Genomic DNA, 22,899 nt, shown 5'->3' with positions numbered 1-22,899 from the left:
AGCTTACTCAGTCACATAAGTTCTGTGCATCAATACCCACTAACAACAGTGGAACTTTCTTACATTCTGCTTCTCTCTGGATCATCAGTGTTCTGTTAATGTTATCAAATGCCCCCCCCCTCCACAAAACCACATTGAGACATATCTATCAATTTTGGCATCACATTTGCTATTATTTTAGCCATTACAGACATAAACACTGTATAATCAATGGTTTAATATTGAAGTAGGCCTGTATGAAGCTGGGTCTGATGGGTCTTTACCCTCCTAAGGTATTACAGTTACCACCACTTTCTTCCCGGATGTTGGTATTCGCCTCTTTTTAAAATACTGTTAAATAAAACCTTCCATATCCAGTTTTTCCCTCTTAGCTTCCAACTTCCACAGAATACCATCTATTCCAGGGGACTTTCCTGTAAATTGGTTGTACATCACCATTTTTATCTCATCTCCTCCTATCCTAACTGTTAGTAATTGAGCATCATCTACCTCTTACCTTGACATATTTAATTCTTCCATAAACATTTTCATTTGTACTTCTTCTTGATTTCCATATTTCTCTGCTTTATATAGACTTTCACAGAATTTCTGAAGCATTTCTCATACTTCTACAGGCTCTCTTGTTACCTTCCTTGTTATAGGCTTCCTAAGCTTGGTGACAGCCCTTTCTACTTTCTGTTGCCTGAGTCATTGTGCTAAAAGTTTTGTGCTCTAGAGTTATTATCAAAAAACAGTTGCGTAACAGCAATCTTTCTAAACTCATGCATATTATCAAGGTAACCCCTTATTTTCTGTTTAGCATTCTGCAGTTGTTCCCCTTCTTGCTCTGTGGGATTACCACTATTTTGCAATACTTTAACATTTATCAGTCCCTCAAATAATTCTTGTTACTTCTTAACCATATTTCCCTTTCTTTTATTTCCACCCCATTTTTAAACTCCACTTTTTTATTTCATTAACCTTTTTTTATTTTAGTTATTATTGGTGAGTGATCTGAAATAGTTATTGGGTAGTATCAAGACCTTAAATTAAATGCACATGTCCCTGTGAAATGTAAATTCTATCTAGCCAAGCCCAGTTTTTGTATCTTATGGAATAATATGTAAATTCTTTCCAAACTCCTAGTACTGAATTCATGCCTTCCATGCCAAATATTTTCATAAATTTCTTCAAAACTTTACCCTTCTTTGTTATATTTTCCTTTCTGCCCCAATACATTTCCACTGTTGCAAATCAAATTCCAGTCCCCACCTAGAAGTAATATTCTATCTTGAAAGCTGATTATTTCTCCCAGATTTTTTTAAGCTCCATTATAGCAGTTTTAGGTGGAATATAAATACATGGTAATGTAATCCTCCTCCCTTGCCAATAGCCCCTTAGTACTACAAATCTACCATTATTATCTTGTTATCCTGTTTTAGCACTATTGGAGCTCCTCTTGCAATTAATATAAGTGCACCTCTTTTTCTTTGCCCCAGGCATTCCACCAAATAACCATCTTAAAAACCTTTCTTTATCAGATTCACATGCTCAGTTGTTTCCAAGCATATCTCCTGTAGCATAGCTATTTGCACTCTACATTTTTAATATAGTTTACTACTCTTTCTTTTTGTATTCATCTGTGAGACCATTGGCATTTAAAGATATTAATGAAAACATCATTGTCTTAAAAATGTATTATTCCCACCTTTGATGTATAACAGCTTTTTTGTTAGATTTCTAGTTCCAGGTTTTGTGTTACATGCATACACTATTTGTCAGGTTGATCTTTTATACAGTTGTTTCTTGTCATATTAATTTCATTCTATGTCACATCTTACAAAACATTTTGTTTTATTAAAAACCCTCAAACAAAAAATACACACCCTTAATACCTCTAAAATATTTTTGTAATAATAACACACAAAACTGCATACCTCTTCAAATATTGAAGTTTTACCCTCCTAACAGGAACAAATGTCCCAAAGTGACAGTCACACTCATCGACTTGAGTTAACCTAAAAGAAAGGTTATCCATGCTAAGATGCATGGTGCAGCCTGTGCTTCTACTAAGTGCTGTTGGCTTGTTTCTTATATTTATAGCTCTCTCAGCTGGGAAAAACACTTGAATGCTTCCAGAGAACATTATCTTGAAGCTATTTCTTTTTATCAGAAAACCAGACACAAAACTGCCAAGCATGCAGTTATTTACTAGAAAAAAAGCCTTATAATATTCAATATTCTTTTTCATTTACTTGCTTTCTCTTAAAACTTACTGGATCAAGCTAAAGGTCTTAATCCAGTCATTCCCCTATGCAAGAATGAGAAAAAGCAAAGTAAATTTTCTTTTGTCATGCTGTTTTAACCAGATTTTTCTTCTTTTTTTTTACATCGCAGTGCCTACGTTTCTTAAAACTGAACAAGGAAAAGGAATGAAGAGGAGAGAAAGAAGAAGAAAAAAAAACAGGAGGACCTATTTACACTAGTATCTCCATTACACTTAAAAATAAATGAGAATAATTTATTTTATAGCATATAAAGAAAATCATGCACTATTAAAATAGTACCTGTTTTACTTACAGTTAACTTTCTCCCTCCTCTACTCACTCCTAAGAATTTTCCGAACATTAATGACATGAAATAGGGCATCTGCTTTACAGTCCCCTGAAAGTTTAGCAATATTTCCAAACTTTCTTGTTCTGTTAAATTTCACAAATATAGTTATTGCTTTGCAATCCCACTTTTTTCATTTTCCAAGTTATTGGTTTTATTCCCTGAACATTAATGACATAAAGTAGGGCATATGCTTTAGAGTCCCCTAGAAGTTTAAGAAAGTCCAGTAATGTGATGTTGTTAATCTTCTTTCCATTTATCACTGATGGGTTAACTTGGCCTAATATCAAGCTCACACCAGCCAAAAACTCTTGAGCTAAGCTTCTTCCCACAATGCCCTTCTCTCTGTTACCTCAGATCTCATTTGCCGCATAGCCATAAAGCTGCATTTCAGCTCTCAGCTAGGTGGAAACTTTTTGATATTTTGTGGAACAAATTGTCTATTTTCTTGTCGTTTTGTGACTTACATCCATTAATCTTTACATTTATGATTAGATTTACACCTTTTTTTACACTTCTACCCATTTGGTAATCTTTTAAGTACCATTGGTGGTACAGCCTTCTCTCTTTATCCTTGTGGTATTCCTTGAATACCATCACTGGTATTTCTTCTCTCCTTCCCTTTTCTGTCTAGTTGTGTGTCTTTGATTCTCTGGATAGATGCTGTGTGTATTTAGATAGGTTTAGACATAGAGAGAGTAGAATTCACATTTTCCTCTGAAGATTTCGATTGTTGTGCTTAACTTTTTCATGATGTCTGATAAGAAGGATATATCGGGCTTCAAGCATTGTACTTTGTGTAATGGTATACTTCCAAATAGCAACTCTCATTATGGTTGTGTCTGTTGCTTGGGGGTGCCCCATCTCTCAGTGCAACCCCCCCCCCTGTGTGATTTGTCAAAGTTTCAGCCAGTGCACTCTGAATGAGCGCAAGAATAAGTTAATACTGAAGGGCCTACTTAAGTCGCCCTTTTCAGAGGCCCTTTCTGTGATGGAGGTCTCAACCCCTCCTAGGAAGGATAAGAAAAGGCCCCATTTGGTTCCCTCTTCACCCTTGGGTGATCAGGGTAAGTCTGTGAAACCTAAAGTGCAAAACCTTTCTTCGGAGCATAAATCTGCCTCATCGGCACCGACCTCATCTGCTCCAGGTACTACAACTGTTTTTATATCGGCGCCAGCTTCGGCTCCGATTCTGTCTCTGGCACTGACTATAGACCTCGCCTCACCTACTACGGCTTCGGCACAGTGCTTGCCTTCGATACCTATCTCTGTAATGATGATTGAACCTTCCATATAAGCTCTGAGTGCCCCTTTGGCACCGAGCTCTTTTATGGTTCTGACAAGAATGGATTTGACTTCACTGCCTCCTATCTCCAAACTTGGGACATCGGTGCTGGTAGATTCTACACCACAGACCCAATACTCCGTCCATAGACCTGTTTCTAGGCCATGTGTATAGCCCATTTCTAGATCGATCTGACTCTCCATTGGGAGTATCCACTAGATCCACCAGGAGCCTTTCAGAACTTGATGTGGTGTGTCTTGTGGATCAGCTTTTGGCAGCCAGGGGGAAACCCATGCCTTCCAGGACCCATCCTCCTGCAGGACTTGGGTTGACTTCTCCACGGACTTCATCCTATTCTCCTCCTTTGACCATTCCAGTTCCAGAGCCTCCTGCTCTAACGTCCTTTTCAGAACCCCCCATCTCAGCACCTGTAGTAGACCTCACTGTGGCTCCGGGACCATCCCGTTGGTCCTCAGTTCCTGCTGAACAAGTCCTTCCTCAACCCCATAATTGTGCTGCAGGTTCTTCAGTTTGTGGCATGGTTCTGAGTGTCTCTTTAGTTCCATCCTCAGTGCTGGCAGCTTTGTCTGCCTCAATCCTGCTTGAGGCTCCATCCTTGGGAGCAGGTTCAGCAGAACAGGGTGTGACCCCAGTTCCGAGGTTGTCCTTCTTGGTTCCGGGCTACCATCCCTCTTTGGGAGGACCCACTTTTTGTGTGATGGAGAGGGCACTTCCTTCTGGAAGCATTCCGCCGACATCAGAACCCCGTATTTCTCCCCTGAGCTACAGCTGCCACAGGCCACCTCCCTGGGACACCAGGCAGAGAAGCTGCAGGAACCCTGTGTACAGGGTACCCACTCTTCTGAGTCCTCCTCAGAATCCCCCAGTGAGGAGCCCCCATGGAAGAGGTCATGCAAGAGGAAGCACGTAGACTCCCCTGAGAAGTCTCTAACAGAGGACATGGATTTCAATAATGGTGAAGGGTCCCCACGGTCACCCCCTGATAATGTCTCCTTCGGAAACATCCTTGAAATGATGAAACAGAGGGGTGACTGGAAGCCTGCTATCCTTCTTCGGAGGAGTCCGTGTTCCTGCAGGTTTTCAGTGGCCAGCCATCTACCACTTGGGTGACGCTGCCTGCAGATGAGCTAGTTCAGCTCATGGTGCAGTGAACCTGGAAGAGCCCTGATTCTGTTGAGGTGATCCCACGGAGACCTGACAAGATTCTGTCTCCACCCAAGGACAACCCACATTGGTCCAGAGGTTTACCAGTCGATGCTATGATGGTGGCGGCGGCCACAAAAAAGGGACCTAGCTGAAGATAGTCCTACTGTCCACCCATCCAACAGAGGGTCCCGGGCCGTGGAAAGATTGGGGAAGCAAGTCTTTCATCAGCAACCTTTGCAATACGGTCCCTAATCTACTTGGCACATTTTACAAGGCTCCAAAGAGACTTGATCTCTGAACTCTCTGGGACACTCGCAGGACAGGTGTCTGATGAGGTATGGGACAAAGTTGCCTCACAGCTTGCAACCATGGAATCAATCTCCAACTCGTCCATGAGGTTGCTTTCACATGCAAATGAAGGGGCAGCTAGAGCTGCGGGTTCAGGCATAGTTATGGGACGTCATGCCTGGATGTGCATTTGTGACCTCGCAGATCCCTTCAAGTCTTCCTTTCTGAATGCTCCCATTGAAGCAATTTCCCTGTTTGGCTCCAAGGTAAAGAACACTCTGGCCAGGTGTGGCAGGACGGTAAGACCCTGTCTGCCATAGGTCTACGTTTTTCCAATCCTCAATGCTCCTTCTCTAGGAACCAGAGGAGCGGGAAGATGTGGCACAATAAATGTCAGGGCCCTTTCCATGCTACATGTGGTGATGATAGCCCCAGGGGCAGAGGGGGGGTAACAATTCTGGAAGAGGCCCCTATCAAGGCAGAGGGGGTCCATGTAACCAAGGCCCCAAATACTCCTTCTCTGGGAAGCCTTATCAGTGCTCCTGAAGAGCGGCCCGATTGCTTTCATCTGGAAGCATTCGGGGGTCATTTCTCTCTGCACCAAGCTACCTGGCACTCTATTACCACCAATTGTTGGGTACAGAATATCATTACCAGAGGTTACCCCATTCCCCTCATTACTTATCCAAAACTTCCAACAAAACTTCTCAACATTCCACCCAGTCTAAAGGAAGACGAAATAAAAAAGCTGTATCAAAAAAGAGCATTCCAACTAGTCCCACCAGACCAATGCGGATCCAGATTTTACTCAAGATTCTTTTTGTTGCCAAAAAAATACAGGGGACTGGAGACCCATTCTGGATCTCACCAGTTTGAAAAAGTCTGTTGCCCAAACCAAATTCCAGATGGTCACGGTTCAGTCCATTCTCCCTTTTCTAAGGGAGGGCAATTGGATGTGCTTGATAGATCTCCGGGACACATATTACCACATCAAAATGGACAAACACTCCAGGAGTCTACTTCACTTCCATCTAGGAGACAATCATTACCAGTTTTGTGCCCTGCCATTCGGTCTCTCTCCAGCCCCCAGAGTGTTCACAAAGTGCATGGCAGTGGTTACAGCTCACTTGAGACTCCATGGATTCTGGGTGTTTCCATACTTGGACAATTGGCTCCTTACCATCCCCACCAAGCATCTTGTGGTAACAGCCCTGCAATACACCCTTTCTCTGGCAGAAATTTTGGGGAGTACTGTGCACTGGGAGAAATTCAACCTTACTCCGGCCCAGCAGATAGAATTCATCTGAGCAGTCTTTGACACTCGATACTGTCTGGTGTCACTTTCAGCACACAGACTCAAAAGACTGAGGCATCAGCTCTAGGTGATACTGTGTCAAAACAAAGTCTCAGTAAGAGAGGTTCTTTGGGTCCTGGGATCCATGGCAGCTTCCATACCAATAGTGCCTTTTGCAAAACTGCACATGCGAATTCTCCAATGGCTTCTTCTCTCTCAGTAGCTCCCGAATCATCACCCTCTGTTTTCAGATTCAGATAACCAACTCTTGCGAGCAGGACCTTCTTTGCTGGATGAGGCCAGACACAGAACTTTGTAGCTGCCCATTCCAGTCCCCTCAGCCCAAGGCCACTGTGACCATGGATACTTCCCTGATAGGGTGGGAGGGAGCCATTTCCAGGGAAAGACAGTCTAAGGTGCATGGTCCACTTTGGAGGCCAACCTGCATATCAGCGTTCTAAAACTGAGAGTGGTGGTGTTAGTGTTGCAAGCATTCCAAATGGTTCTTCCTTCTGGAATGACTGCAATTTAGTCAGACAATATGTCAGTAGTCTGGTATATAAACAAGCAAGGAAGAACCAAGTCATACCCCCCCCGTGTTGAGAAGCCATGAGAATTTGGCAGTGGGCGATACCTTCTAACTGCTTTCTGATACCAATGCATACCCGGGGAACTCCATGATTGCAGACAAGTTGAGCAGATGTATTCTCTTGCCCCATGAGTGGTCTCTCAATCCCGAAGTAGAGACAGAAATTTTCAGGCATTGCGGCCAGTCTTTCTGCAACCTTTTTGCCTCCCCATCCAACAGCAAATGCAACAGCTATTTTGCCCTATTCCCCCCAAAGGGGGAGTCCGTTATGGATGCTCTGATTCAAGATTGGCCCCATGGGACTTCTTTATGCATATCCCCTCATTCCTCTGATTCCTCAATTCATAAAGAAAGCTATTCGGTTGAAATGCAAAGTGATTCTCATACCCCCCTTTTGGCCTCGACAGGTTTGGTTCCCCTTCCTTCGGCCTCATCTGTTATATCCACCATGGATTCTAGACCCTCTTCCAGACCTGATTTCTCACCTCCAAGGGTTGAGTCACCTGAATCTGTCCAGTCTCAAGCTGACAGCTTGGTTTTTCCACTTCCATTAGTTGCCAGGCAGGATGATCTCACCTCACCTGTTCATAACATTATTCTGGCCTCTCATAAACCATCCACCAGAAGACTATATCGGGACAAATGGAAAAAGTTTTCTACTTGGTCAAAGGAAAATAAGTTAGATCTGTATTCAGCTCCATTCACAGCGGTCTTACAATATCTGTCTAAGTTTTTTGATGATGGAGCCACAGCCTCTACCATACGAATACATCTGGTGGCGCTTTCTAATTACCATAATGGGCTGGATGGTACTCCTCTCATATCCCTGTGCTTATGTAAAACTTTTCTCAAAGTAGTTTCTCACATTAGTCCTCCAATCAGACAGCCTCTAGAGCCATGGAATCTCACGTTGGTTCTCCAGTCTTTGACTCAAGCCCCCCCCCCCCTTTGAACCCACAGCGAAATGTGATCTCATATTCCTGTCATGGAAATCTCTCTTCTTGGTACCCATCACATCAGACAGATGAATTTTGGAGTTGCAGGTATTGTGCACAAAAATGCCCTACCTAAAGTTCCACAAGGACAGAGTATCAGTCCGGACAAATCTATCTTTTCTCCCCAAAGTTGTTTCTGACTTTTCCATCAGTCAGTCTATTGAACTACCAGTATTTTTTCCAAACTTTTCTAATAAAGGATAATACTGCCTACATTCCTTGGATGTGCACAGGCAATTGAGATTTTATTTAGACAGGACAAAAACAATATGTAAGACTGACCAACTTTTCATTTCCTTTTCTGGGCCTAGAATGGGAAATTCTGTCTCCAAGGTCACTTTATCAAAATGGCTAAGGGCCTGTATATGTTTCACTTATTCATTTCTAAAAGAACTTATGCCACAGAGTATTAAAGCCCATTCCACTAGATCAATGGCAACTTCTGTAGCCTTCCATTCCAGGGCTTCTATGGATGACATTTGCACAGCAGCCTCTTGGGCTAAACCCCACACTTTTATCAATCATTACAAATTGGATGTGGTCTCCAGAGGGAAAGCTGCCTTCAGCTCGATGGTTCTCAGGAATGCTCTTCCATAAGGGCCACCCAAGGATTTCAAGGTAGCTGGGGATTCTGTCCCATCAGTGATGAATGGAAAGAAGATTAACAACATCAGATAAAGAAGTTATGTCTTACCATAACTTTCCATCTATGTTGTTGATCTTCTTTCTTTCATCACCTCCCATCCTCCTTCCCCTGCCAAAGGCTCATGGGGGATACTTTGGGTCCGAGTGGTGTCTTAGGGTATTTGCTCTGAAATGGCCTCTGCTTTACTTGTATAACATGGGCAAACTCAATCTGAAGTAACAGGGAGAAGGGCATTGTGAGTAGAAGCTTAGCTCAAGAGTTTTTGGCTGGCACAAGCTTAGTATTAGGCCGACTCGGTTCCGAGGGCTCTGAACCAAACCCATCAGTGATGAATGAAAGAAGATCAACAACACAGATGGAACATTATGGTAAGACATAACTTCTTTTTTCCAGATTTTCTTGTTCTGTCATGTTTCACAAATACAATTATTGCTTTGTAATCCCACATTTGTCAATTCCCAAGTTACTGGTTTTATTCCTGTTCATCTCCATCTTCCAATTCCTGACTCTGCTTCATTTCCAACATACTGTCAACTCTTCTAGTTGACTCTTATGTTTTTTTCCTTCTCTCAAGCATTTTCCATTGAAGCATTGGAAAAAGTTTCACTGACACAGTCTCTCTGTTGTTTTTATTACCAGAAGAACAAGAAGCAGAACATTCTTCTGTTTCAAAACTCACTTTTTGTTGGACAAACTTTTTATTGTCCTCCTTAGCATGTACTTCATCAAAAAAATATTTTTGTCCCGCCTGGAAAAATATTTTGAAGATAGCTGAGTACAGCAGTTTGAAAATGGAATAAATTTACTCCTGTTCTGCCTGGTGTGCAATGAGTAGTTATTCTCCACAAAAAATCTGCTATCTCCCACTTTTAGTACTTTGTCCTTCTGCCACAGTTTTGTCAGAATCAACTCCTCCTGCTGCGATTGCATCTTTACTATTGAAGTTGTAGGTTGCTTTCTTATAGCCAGGTTTGGAGCATGCACACAATCTGCCCTTTCAGTTAACAATTTGTGTTGTGGAATACTAGTCCAGTTTATTTGTGCTTTCATAAAATTAACACAGTCTGTTTCTTCCAACCTCTCTGGTACAGCAGAAAATCTCAGGTTTCCTCTACATGCTGTGTCCTCTAATTCTGTTATTTTTTGAAACATCTCCTCTTGTGCAGTCTTATATTCAACAAGCCTTTTCTTCATTTCAGCCTCTGGGTTTTGCAGTTTTATTACATCATCTGGATATCTCTTTAAAGCTTCTTCCATTTTTTTCCAGCCTTTTGTTGTTTGAGTTGATATACTCCATCATTGTTTCATTTATTTTAATCAGGTCTGTGTGTGGCTGTCTTCTACTTTCCTCTAAGTTACTGGAAGTCATGTCTGGAGCTTGCACTACTTTTTGCTGAACATCTTCGGTACTTTTCCCACTCAGCGTTTTTTCATCACCTTTTGTAGCTGATTTTCCTTCAGGTCCTCTGTATTTCTTTTTTCCAGGCACCCAGGCAGTGCACTAGCCAGTTATTGATATGTATCCAGAAGTTTAGGCTCACTGGCTTTCTCTGCTAAGTTTCTGTTTTCACACTGGGAAAGCTAGAATTAAGCTGTTATTCAATGTGCAGCCATATTGGAAATCCTTCAAAGAACCACTCTTGTCAGTATTGGAGGAAGGATCAGAGAATACCCTTCTGTTCTGCTGTACTAGGGTTCCTATCCCTAAAGAAAATTTGCCTGTCAGAAGTCAGCCTGCTTCTATAGAAATTCCTGTCAAAAATGAGCCAAAAGTGTGACATTTATCATCCCCTGTTTATCTAGCTTTGGACAGGAGTGATTTACTGGGCTTAGCTCAGGCTATTGATCCTTCTAGTTCTAGTGTTATTGGTAAGAGAAAATTAAATTCTTCACTGACAGAAACTTTTCAGGAGAAAATGAAATTCTTCACTGACAGAACATTTTCAGGATATTGATCAAGAATATGATTGTGAGAGGACAACTTCTGATATTCTTTATATCAATCACTGCTGCATTGGCCTAAGCTATATGGGTTATATCCTGCAGAGGATGTAACACCCGTCCAGCTTTCAGAGCTTCAGGATACATTACACTTGCACAAGCCATTAGTCAGCTCAAGCTGAGCTAACTGAAAAGACAGCTTTGGTCACCAAACCATTCAGAGCTTTTCTACTGCCAAAAATTGCTCTCCACTGTGGGTTTTAGAGGATCGACAGTCAGCTAATGCTGTTACATTGCTCAGCAGTTAAGTTTCCTTTTTAGTTGCATAAAATACGTTTTTGTAAGAAAAAACAGTATTCTAAACTTACTGAAAGCATTTTTATTGACTGTCGGGTTACTTTTATGTAATTTTAAACAGGCGTGCACTTTTTTGGTTTTGTGGTAAAAAGTTGTTAAAAGTTGTTAAAGACTACTTTTTTTCTGTGGAAAAATAGTTTATTTTACTTTTTGGGGATGTGAAAAGTGTTTAAAGTGCTTTATATTTATTTATTTTTTTAACAGGGAAAGTGACCTTTTTGCTATTGTCCTGTTTTACTTACTGTTGCTGCTAATCTTACCCTGGAAAATGGACACCATTTTCAGCTTGACCATGCAACACACTACTGGTCCCTTGGTTGGACATTCTTCCAGCCACAAAAATAAAAAGTTAACTTAGCAGCCCCTGCCATCACAGCAGGCTGGTATTTTGCCACAGGCACAGGTGGACGACTCTGCTGTGGCCAAGGCTGATTTGTCAGACTACACAGCTTTTTCCTTGGATCTATCTGATGTCCATACAGCCTCCATGAACCAGGTGTTAGTCTTTTGCAGCTGTTGGGGTCCCCTTAGTGAGCAAGGGAGAGGCACTTTTTTCAGTCATGGGAGAAGGGTCAGGGAATGTACCCTTGCTTAACCAGAATGTTGTGCCTATTAGGTTGGTCAACAAGTCACAGAAGAATAAACATTTAACTTCTCCTGTGTCAGTTTCTCTGGGCAGGAGTAATTTATTGTGCTTGGTTCAGGGTCTTGTGCAGGTTATTTACCCTTCTTGTAAGGTGGTTTGTGGTAAAAGGAAAGGGTATTCCTCCTTCCCATAAAGAGTTTCAAGATATGGAATCTGAAAGGGAATGTGAAGGGACAGATGCTGTTTTTTCTCCTCAGGTTTCTGATTCAAATTTTGAGGACAGTGTGGTATCTGAATCTTCCTGTGAGGGCTTTGCTTTCTGTGAGACTATTTCCAAAATGCATCAGTGTTTTCAATGGGAGAACACTGAGGTTTCTCTGTCCCTTAGAGAATACTATGAATTGCTGCAACTGGAATTCCCGGAACATTCACGCATTCCAGCGCTGTCAGTATTGGAGGATGTGTTTGTCACAGTCTGTGGTTTCCTTGACAGCCAACCTATTGCCCCTAAGAAAGCAGATAGAATGTACAAAGTTCCTCTTTTTCAAATTTTTACATACTAATCCTATACCTCACCTGGCCAAGAAGGTATAGCGTTAGATAATCCATCTGCTGCTAAGCATTTTGTTTATTCTAATCTTTCTTCAAACAAGGATGGTAAGGCTATTGATAAGTTTGAGAAAAAAAGTGTGTGTTTTTGCTACTTTGATTTTTAGAATTCTGAACTACCAGGCTCATATGTTAACATTTATACTGACTAACTGTATAAGTATGAGGAATCTTTTAGTTGCAGTTTCCTCTTGCAAAGAAAAAATCTGCTTTGTATAATCTGTTTTCATTTGTTTCTCAGGTCACTACTCATTGTTTGAAGTGTGTTTATGACTTAGTATTATTGCTTCCAGGGCTGTTGCTACTGTTGCTGTTTTGATGTGGTTTTTCTGACTGTATTCTCAGAACCTACTATATGTCAAAAATGAACATTTGAATTCTTCTTTGGATAGACATTTAGTTTTTGGACTCTGCTACAGAGGTTATCAAAATATGTGATGAATGAGGTAAGCTGATTCAAGGAATCTCTCAGATATTTCAGCCCTCCTTTAAATTTTCCAAGGGATTTTCTGCTCCCTTGTACAATTTTGACAAGAAACAAAATAAACAGTTTCAGCAGAATGTTGGTAAGCAGACCTTTAAAAAACAGTGGCAGGGAGGTTCCAGAAGTAAAGCTGGAACTCCCTGGAACAAAGGACAGTCAAATAAATCAGAATGACTGTATAAAGGACCTTGTCCCCTCTCCCAACCTGGCAATTCCTTACTCATTCCAGAAAGTCTGAATTTCCATTTCTCTCTTTGGCAACAGAAGCAGTTTCTCATTCCAAGAGTCACAGTAGAGATATTCCAGAAGTTCTTCCTTTGTTTTTTCCATCCATAACCAGGTATCTACCTAGGACAATCTCAGGATTCTGGGGTGCATGTCTTTTATGATTCTTATGATTCCAGTCGTTCATCCTGTCAGGATGGAATAAACATGCGTGGGCATTGTTCAAGCAGCTTTATTATGTACAAACACATCAGGATTGAGGCAAATAACTTTAACTTAGATAAACTTATAAACAGACTGACTATTTCTCTCATACATGCTCACTCTCTGGCTGCACTCTCAAAATGCCACCAAAGCCAGCACATGCCTGCTATTTATATATGCAAGTTCAGTCCTTGGAAATGCTTCTTAAAGGTACAACACACACATATTCTACATCCTCCCTCTTTGAGAAATGAATCATACTTCATTGATGACATTGGCATTCAATAAATACAAGATAATTCCTTGACATGCAATTTTACAGAACTAAATACATATAGACAATCATGTCCAGTTTGCTGTGTATTTCACACTAGGTCTAGAGATGCGACGACTAAATCATGTGACACAGAATTTAGAATCAGGTTTTGCAACTGGAGCTGTCTCTGCTGAATGTTCAACCTTAGGGAAGTCTGGAACATCATCTGGAATGGAAATTGGAGTTAAGACACGGTCTGCAACAGGAACATTTTCTGGATTGCTCTGAGATTTAGAGTCTATATCACAGGAACAATGCTGCAATATTGGTTCTGATACAGGAAGAAGATGTCTGCGATTTCTTCTGTACTCCACACCCTCAGATTTTACAAAATAGGATCTTGGCTTGGCACATATACCTATTACTTGACCAATCCGGTCACAACCTTTCACTATTTGTATCCTTGCTGTGTCTCCTTTTTAAAATGAACGAAGATATCTGCTTGTTTTGTCATAACTGGACTTCTGAAAGAATGCTTTCCAAATAGTCGGGCTTTGATTGCTCTGCTGTTCTTGGCTTTAGGCCTTAACAAACTAGAACTGATAGGCAAGGTTGTTCTGGTTTGCTTGAATAGAATTCTGTGAGCAGGTGAGCCAAGTATATCAACACGGGGTATGTTTCTGAGACTGAGTAAATTCAAAAAGACATTGGTATTGTCATGCTTTGACTTCTATAGTAATTGTTTTGCACTCTGTACTGCACGATCAGCCAGACCATTTGACTGTGGGTATTCAGGACTACTAGTAAAATGTACATAGTCTCATTCTTTTACATATTGCTGAAACAATTGACTGGTACATTGAGTACCATTGTCAGATATAAGCTTATGTAGACTACCAATGACTGAGAAATTATGTTTCAACTTAGTAATAACAGTAGTGGACGTCAGGCAACAAATCAGTCTCAAACAAGTTTGAATAAGAGGCGACCAACTCTGTGTATTGCTGATTGTTCCACTCAAATACGTCAGTGGCTACTGTTGACCAAGGTAGTTCAGGAACTTGACTTAGCTGAAGCAGCTCTTTTTGCAGATGCAGTTTAGTACTATTGTATACTGAACAAGATGAAAGTACTTTGTCAATGTCTTTTGCTATAGAAGGCCATAATACTAGTCCTCTTGCCCATCTTTTGGTAGATTCAGAACCTGGGTGGCCATGATGCAAAATCTGGATATATTCACATTGTAAGGAAGCAGGAACAACAACTTTAGGACCTTTGAAAATAATGTCATCTTCCATCAACATCTCATCTCTGTAAGGAAAATAAGCTTGTACTTCAGTTGGTACACTGGATTGCTTTGACGGCTATCCTGCCTGGATGCAGTGGTTGAGCTTTTGCAAAACAGAATCAGTCTTTGTATGATCTCTCAGCTCATCAAGTCTCGTGGTCGAAAAAGTATGCACTTCCAAGACATCAAAGTCAAACTTCTCTGCATCAAGCTATTTTGTTGTAGTTCTGGGTGATCTGGATAAGGTATCAGCCGGATAAAGACGTTTCCTTTTGTATAGACCATTTTTGAAGTTGTACTTTTGCAGTTTGAGCATCATTCTTTGTAATCTTGCTGGAGCGGAATGCATAGGCCTCTTTAAAATAGTAACTAGAGGTTGATGATCAGTTTCAATCTGGATATCTCAACCTTAAATAATCATGAAACTTAAAACATGCAAACACAATTGCCAAAAGTTTCTTCCCAATTTGAGCATATTGCATTTCAGTTTGGGTACGAGTTCTAGATGCATAGGCTACTGGCCTACCCTCTGGAAAAATAACTGTGCCAATACCAAACTTTGAAGCATCACAGGAAAGAGTAACTGGTCTATTGACATCATAGCACCTAAGTGTAGGTGGAATGGCAATTTTCTCCTTAAGATCATTAACTGCTCTCTGATGCTGTTCTAGCCAAGACCATACAACATTTTTGCTCATCAGCTCTCTTAAAGGCACTGTCAGTTCACTGAAATTTGGTATGAACTTGCCCAAATAGTTAAACATACCAAAAAAATGCTGTAGAGCTTGAACATTATCTGGAGAAGACATCTCAAGAATAGCTGCTTGCTTGGATGGGTCTGGTCATAACCCAGTACTAGTAAGCAAATGACCTACATATGTGACTTCTGGTAGTCTGAATTTGCACTTTAGAGGAGTGAGCTTTACGTTGACTTCACGTGCTCTGTCTAAAACTTTCTTGAGGTTTCTGTCATGCTCTACTCCACCATTGCCTCCGAGCAATAAATCATCTACTATTATGGCACAGGGATAGCCTGAAAAAATCTACTCTATTGCACGCTGAAAGACTTCACTTGAAGAATGTATACCAAATGGCATCCCGAGAAATCTATATCTTCCAAATTGGGTACTTAATGTAGTCAGTAGTGAAGATTTGTGATCAAGCATCACTTGTCAAAATGAACTCTTTGTATCCAAGACAGAAAATATAGTGACATCTGGTATCAGGGCTGCGACTTCCTTGACTTTACACTTGGGATGATGAGGTCTCTTCAATGCCTTATTCAAGTCTCTTGGGTCAATGCATATTGTGATCTCATCTGAGCCTTTTTTATGAGTTGCTACATTAGACGACACCCATTCAGTTGGTTCTGTGACTGGACAAATCACAGCTTGTTGCACCATTTTATCCAACTGAACTTTAACTGTGTTCTGCATAGCTATTGGAACTCTTCTTGCCTTCTGACTACTGGATTGACCTCTGGGTCTGACTTCATGGAATACACAACTGGAAGCTCGCCTAGCTTGTCATCGAAAATTCTGAGAAAATAGTTGCACTGATGCTGGAGTTGGGACATGTGCTTATATGATGAGCCTCTTTAGTAAAGGAAAGCAAGTCCATTCTCAAACTGTCTCTGAGACCTAACAATGACTGCCCAGGTCTTCAAACTTTGTAAAACAACAACTTGTAACTGTTCCCAGCCAAATAACCTGAAAGCACTACTGAGCCTTCTGTTTGAATGTTTTCACCTCCATAGGCAGCAAGTCTCACACAACTTCTCATATTAAGTTGTTCACCAGCTCTTACTTTGGCAAATGTTTCTGTTGACATGATGTTATACTTTGAACCAGTGTCTACTTTGAGCTCAGTGGGTTTGCCATGGATCAGGACAGTACAAAACACTTCACCCTTTGCTAATAAGTCTACTGCATTAGCCTTTTCACCAATCACTGATACACCATCCATGTAGAATGTAGAGTGCAAACCTACATATCAGTTTGCTTTTTTGAGTGATCTTTCTTTGTAACCAAGAGACGTTTACTTGATTTGCAAAACTTTTGAAAATGATTTCATTTTTTACACTTGTGACATTGCTGATCAAATGCTAAGCACTTTTCTCTTTTAGACTGATGTTTGGCACCACAATTACAACACTTAACAAGGAAGTTTGACTTGGGTTTTGCTGAGTTGTGCTGTACTGAGCAACGTTATATCTGCACTGAGCATGCTCCTTTAACTGAGCTAGTCTTAGAACTTGCTGGAAAACTTTGGGTTTTCCTGCCACACCCACAAGGGCTGCAGCTGCCACATGCTTAGGCCTATTTCGGTATCTCACATGCTGCATGCTGTCTACATTTGCTCTGGAGCCTGCTGAAACCATACTCTTGTCACTTGCAAGCATACTTGTGTGCCTTTCTGTAACTTCATGGATTTGACAAATCTCAGTAGCCTTGCTCAGCATTAAGTCTCTGTCACAAAGCAAAATCTTTCTCACAGCAGCACTATTAATACCACACACAACCCTGTCCTTTATCAGCTCATCTTTTAAATCACCAAATATGCAAGTTTTAGCTTTGTTTCTCAAGTCAGTAATGTAGGCTGCAAATGTTTCTCCTGGCCTTTGGTCTCTTGTATAAAACAAATGCCTCTCTAATGTAATATTGGTCTGGGGGTTGCACATTTCTCTAAATTTGCACTTCATACACTTAGGATCTTCCCTTGATTCAGCCTGGACACAAATATGATGATTTCACCTTCATACACTTCTGGTGCATACACAAATGAACGCTCTCTATCAGTAGCCTCTGACCCAGCTACGTTTAGCAAAATGAATGCCCTGGTGGGTGCATCTTTATCTGAGTAAGCTGCTTGTATGAAAGTATTGTCCTCTTGCTCAAATATTTTCCAGTTCTTTGCAATATTCTGATCAAATACAAGTGGGCCTGGTCTGGGAAATGCCCCTGCCATATTAACACAAGTATGCACGAACACACACACACACACATACATATTTATGCCAGAAATTTATATCAGTACTTGTAACTCTGCCCAATAGCACAATAAGCTTCTGAGTAATTGAACTCTATGAAATACTTTGCGAAATAAATCTCCCAGCCCAGGCACTGTAACACTCTTGAAATTATTGTACTGTAAAGTCATATATCATTATTATAAGAAACATTTCAAAGTAACTGCACATTGTGAATAAACTGGGCAGCAGAAGAAGCTCAGAGTGAGAAACATTTTGAAGTAACAGCACATTGGGAATAAACAGTACACAGCACACTGAAACACTTCCAAAATGGCTGTACTTTGCTAAGTAATTCTTAACAGTGCAAGAAACACTCTGTGATGACGACACTTTGCAAGCAGATACACCCAGCACAAGAAACTTTTTGAAATGGCTGCATTTGACTGCACTTCACAAAATAGTTGCACTTTGCAAACAGTAAACTCTGCTGAATAAATGCACAGTAATAAACACACACTGTAAGCACTTTTACACACTTTGCAATGCTTCAAATAACTCTAGTTATGCTATTCAAGGCTTTAGTTAATGCGAAATAACTGTTCATGCCAAAACACTGTAATTTGCCAAAAACATGCAGTTGCCTTGCTTTATTTATGCTTAATATGTCCTTTCTCCCCTTTATTATATTTGTTTGTCCTTTTAATCTCTCTTGTTGTGCTCGTTTTACTCTAATCATGCTTGTTTAGCAATTCCGAGGTGATTCTGAACCTCCTATGTGCTTTTTTGATAATCGTTTTCTCAAATATCTTAATTTTGAACATTTTGCTTAATTAATAAACGTTTTATGCCTTTCGTTTGCTTAATAAATATTTCTGTGCTTTTCATTCACTTAGCAATGCATTTTGTGCCCTTGTAATGCTCTGTTTTGTTTTTTTTTTAACAAAATAATTGTTCGTCCAAGTTTTCATTACCTTTTGCTTGTTTCTGGCCCTTTTTTGCTCTTGTTTCTGTTATTCTGCCTTCACTGTTGATTCTGCATCTCGTATCCCTGAAAAACAGTCTCTTGAATCCCGGTTCTGACACCATGCCGTTTGTCGTGTCAGGATGAAATAGACGAACATGCGTGGGCTTTGTTCAAACACATCAGGATTGAGGCAAATAACTTTAACTTAGATAAACTTATAAACAGACTATTTCTCTCATACATGCTCACTCTCTGGCTGCACTCTCAAAATGGCACTGAAGCCAGCATGTGCCTGCTATTTATATATGCACATTCAGTCCTTGAAACTGCTTCTTAACGTTACAACACACATGTATTCTACAATTCCATTGGCCAATGGTACCTCAAATCAATCCAGACACAGCATCTTCACCCTTTATCTTTTCAGATCCCTAGTCTGGGGCTTGTAAGCAGGGAAGTTTTAGGGTGAGTAGACCAGTTCTATTGGAATCTAGGCCTCCCATTCTCCCTTCCTTCTCCATTTCAGTCTGGCTCAGCAGGTGCTTCAGACCTGGTGTGGGGAGCCATTTCCAAAGGTGTGAAAGTGCAAGGTCTGTGGAGCAAACATAGACAGAAGAAAATGATTATCAAAGAGATGGTGGAAGTATTACATGCTTAAAAACTTAAATCATCTCTGCTCTCCAGGACCTTTTGTATGTTTTTACAGACATCACAGGGATGCGGTATATACATTTTCAGGGTAGTACCTGAGATTTAACACAAACTTGTTATGATAGCCTGGGAGGTAGCAACTCAGCTCTTTTTGTCTCTTCAGGCTTCATACATTCAGCTAGAGCAAAACTTTGTAGTGGACAAGCTTAGTAAGACCAGGACAAACCCTCACAAATGGATTATTCACCCTGGGGTCTTCTAAGAATTGACCCAACTGTGGGGGAACACCTTTAGTAGATTGGTTTGCTTCCTCTCAGAATAGAAAACTAAAGGAATTCTGCTCCTGGATTCCTTGTAAACAAGCCTGGAAGACAGATACCTTCTCATTCCCATGGATGGGTACATTCCTTTGTGATTTTTCCACCTCTGCCAGTGATATCCAGATTGTAGTGGTGACTCCCTTTTGATGCACCCCAGCCTGTAAACTCAGCTGACTGCCTGGACGATAACATTTTGATTCTTTTTAGGCACCTTTTTTTCTAAGGATGTGCTACAGGTATTGAAGGAGGCTAAAAAACCTGTTGCTATGAAATTATATATGTCCAACTGGAAAATATTTATTAGTTTGTGCCATTCCAAGAACCAGGACCCTTTTAAAGGCCTGGTTGCCTCTGGTTCTTGATTATTTGCATGAGCTACTGCCCTCTGGCCTTTCTTACTCTTCTTTCAAGATTCACTTGTTGTCTGTTTAGTCTTGTCTGCCATTAGATTCCCCCCTTTCTGACTGTCCTTGAGTCAAACAGTTTTTCAAAGGGATTTTACATATCCATCCACCTAGAAAACAGGTGGCTCTTCCTTGGGAGCTTAACATTGTGCTTGAAAAGCTTACTATTCTTCCATTTGAACCAGTATATCAAGCTGGTTTGAGGTTCTTAACATAGAATACTGTTTTATTTTTTGCTCTGACAGCTGCTAGAAGAGTATCTAAGTTACATTATGTCGTGGTGAGTAAACTCTTCCTCATTCTCAATTAGAGCAAAGTTTCTTTGACAACTGATCCTTCTTTATGCCCGAGTAGTTTCAGAGTTTACATAGATCCAGTCTGTTAATCTCCATGCCTTTTTTCATGACTCCAAAAAAAACAGAAAAAATATTGTTACTCTGTCTGTGTGTCTGTCCACAAGTAGCTCAAATAGTACTCAGACAACACTTGACCCTTTGGAAATGCTGAAGTCTCCCTTAAAAGCATAACATTTCTAGATGGTTGTCTCATGTTACTTCTTTTGTTATTCTCAAGGTAACAATCCACTTCCTGGTAGGGCTAGGACCCATTCTGCTAGGGCTTTGGCTTTTTTGGTGGCTTTCTGGAAATGAGTGGACTCTAGAAGTTTTCTAGAGGCAGCAACTTGGTCCTCTGTTACTAAGCAATACTAACTTAATTCCTTTTCTTGGTCCTGAACAGGTATTGGGGACATTCTCCAAGGGCTCCTGGATTCTTGGTAATTTCCTTCTCCCCTTTTTTGTTGATAAGCTATAGTCTATCCAAATAGCTTGCAACAGTCGTTTAATATTTAACATAGTACAGTTAAGTAAGGAAACTTACTATAGCAGTAGATGTTCTAATACATCACACTTACAATAGCAGTCCCCTACCTCCAGCCCTTTTTTTCTTTAGTTTTGTATTGCTAGAATGTGGTTCTAGATACCCTTGTGTATATTTAGTTATTTATTTACATTTGTTGACCGGGAATGTCCGACTGGACGCAGGTCCATTTTCAGCAGAGGCCCAGGGAGAAAAGCTCCACAAATTAAAATATTACAGATATATAGTTACCCTTGCTTTACATTTCTTAGCTCTTTTCCTTTCAGGACTATTGCTTCCCTTCTCAGGGCAAGAAAACTCTGAGGATTTTGGTGCTATAACTGTCCTTATGTACTGAGCTGCGCTTGAGCTCCTAACAAGAGTATATGGAGGGTACCTTACAGCTCTGAAAAGCTGGCAGATTGGCAGTGGCTAGGACCCAAATAGCTTAGGCTACTGCAACAATAAACTATTAGAACATCTCCTGCTTTGGAAAGTTTACTTACACAACTGTACTTTCTGACGTCATCACAACATGGGCAAAAAGCCCATTTTTATTAATGCAACAAATTTAGTGAAAAGTGTTTTCATATGGTTTGGTTCAGTGAATTATCCGTCATCCATTCAGGCAACCCAAAACAACTACTACACTTGTCAGGTTTCTGAAACACACAGCAGGATTTATGTGTCACCGCTAACTTTGGGTATTTATGTTTGGAGGATGTTTCTTAGTTAAAGAAGTCTAAAAGGATGTGTTATGTATGAAGTTATAATTGACATTTGAAAAAAATACAAAATATAATATTAAATAAACATAATCTTAGCATGTTGCATGTCTGCCAGAAGCTTATAACATTTTCTTATTACTGTTTAGCAAAAACACAGAAGTACACCAGAATCTCTACACCAGAGAGCCGTATACCACCTAGCAACAAGATTAGTTCAGACTGCTAGAAACTCTCAGCTGGATTCTGATAGTTTACGTATGTACCTAAAAGGTCTGCGAAAACGATTTGAAGCTGATTGTCTTGCTGCTGTGGAAGCAACACAAGTAGTGACTGAAGAATGAAGCCAATTTTACTGAATACTTCTGTAAAGTAGTACTTTGTCATTGTTTTAGAAGTTTCAGTGTATTTAAGCCCACTACACTGTGTTCACAAGTGATATGGCTTTTGGCAATAATTAAAATGAAAACCATGTTTAACTTTTTGTACAATTAAATAAATGAAAGCAGTACATCCTGCTGAGTGGTTCATTTTTTATTTGAAATAACAAAAAATATATTACATTATAAAAGTTTTCCATACCAGTTTCTGAGCCACTAAAAGTAATCATGTCTCTAAATTCAGGTGGTATGTACAGAGGAAGGAAATAGCAAGTCTGAGCATTCTGACAAGGTCTGTTTTTGACAAGAATGAACATTCTTATGTTGTCTATAGATATGTGTCATTTACCTGGATTTTGATATCTACTGGATGTTATGCAATCTAGCCAACTGAAACTGAAAGGATGTATTCTAAAATCATTTTGCATTGTAAGGAAGCAGTTTTACCATTTCTGATACAAAGATTTTTAGTAAATAAATTAATTTCATCCCAATTTAGACATAATAAGAGTATTCTGGGACTTACTGCAGTTTGTGTACATTTACTAAAAGTACAAAAAAATTGACTGTTTTTTCAGGAGGAATAATTTCACAGCCCTGTTATGTTTTGTTCCGTTCAGAAGAAAGCCTGCTAGCTGTATGTTAAGTGATTTATTCTTACACTTTACTAAGTGGAAACTAAACAAACTAAAACAATGAGTAACAAGGTCACGCACAAAAAAACTATCAGTAAAAACTAAAAGAAAAATCTAGTCAAGCTAGATTTTCCACTGTGTGATTCTTTAAAACCTCTTGTATTAGAAGTAACACAGAATATATG

General features: G+C 40.2%; 1 protein-coding gene across 1 annotated transcript in view; it reads left to right on the top strand.

The window, feature by feature from the left end:
- MSH4 (mutS homolog 4) overlaps positions 1-22,217 on the top strand; it is a 1,456,061-nt gene extending 1,433,844 nt beyond the window's left edge. The window contains exon 12 of the mRNA XM_044086833.1: positions 21,849-22,217. Within this exon, the coding sequence (XP_043942768.1) occupies positions 21,849-22,043 (195 nt within the window). The 3' untranslated portion in view covers positions 22,044-22,217. The remainder of the gene's footprint in view (positions 1-21,848) is intronic.
- Positions 22,218-22,899: the final 682 nt, after the last annotated feature.

Source organism: Protopterus annectens, chromosome 10.part0 (genome assembly GCF_019279795.1).
Source record: "Protopterus annectens isolate FY-2018-M chromosome 10.part0, PAN1.0, whole genome shotgun sequence".
Taxonomy (NCBI): Eukaryota; Metazoa; Chordata; order Ceratodontiformes; family Protopteridae; genus Protopterus; species Protopterus annectens.
The sequence above is the reverse complement of the archived record's forward strand: the minus strand, read 5'-3'. Positions and strand labels throughout refer to the sequence as shown.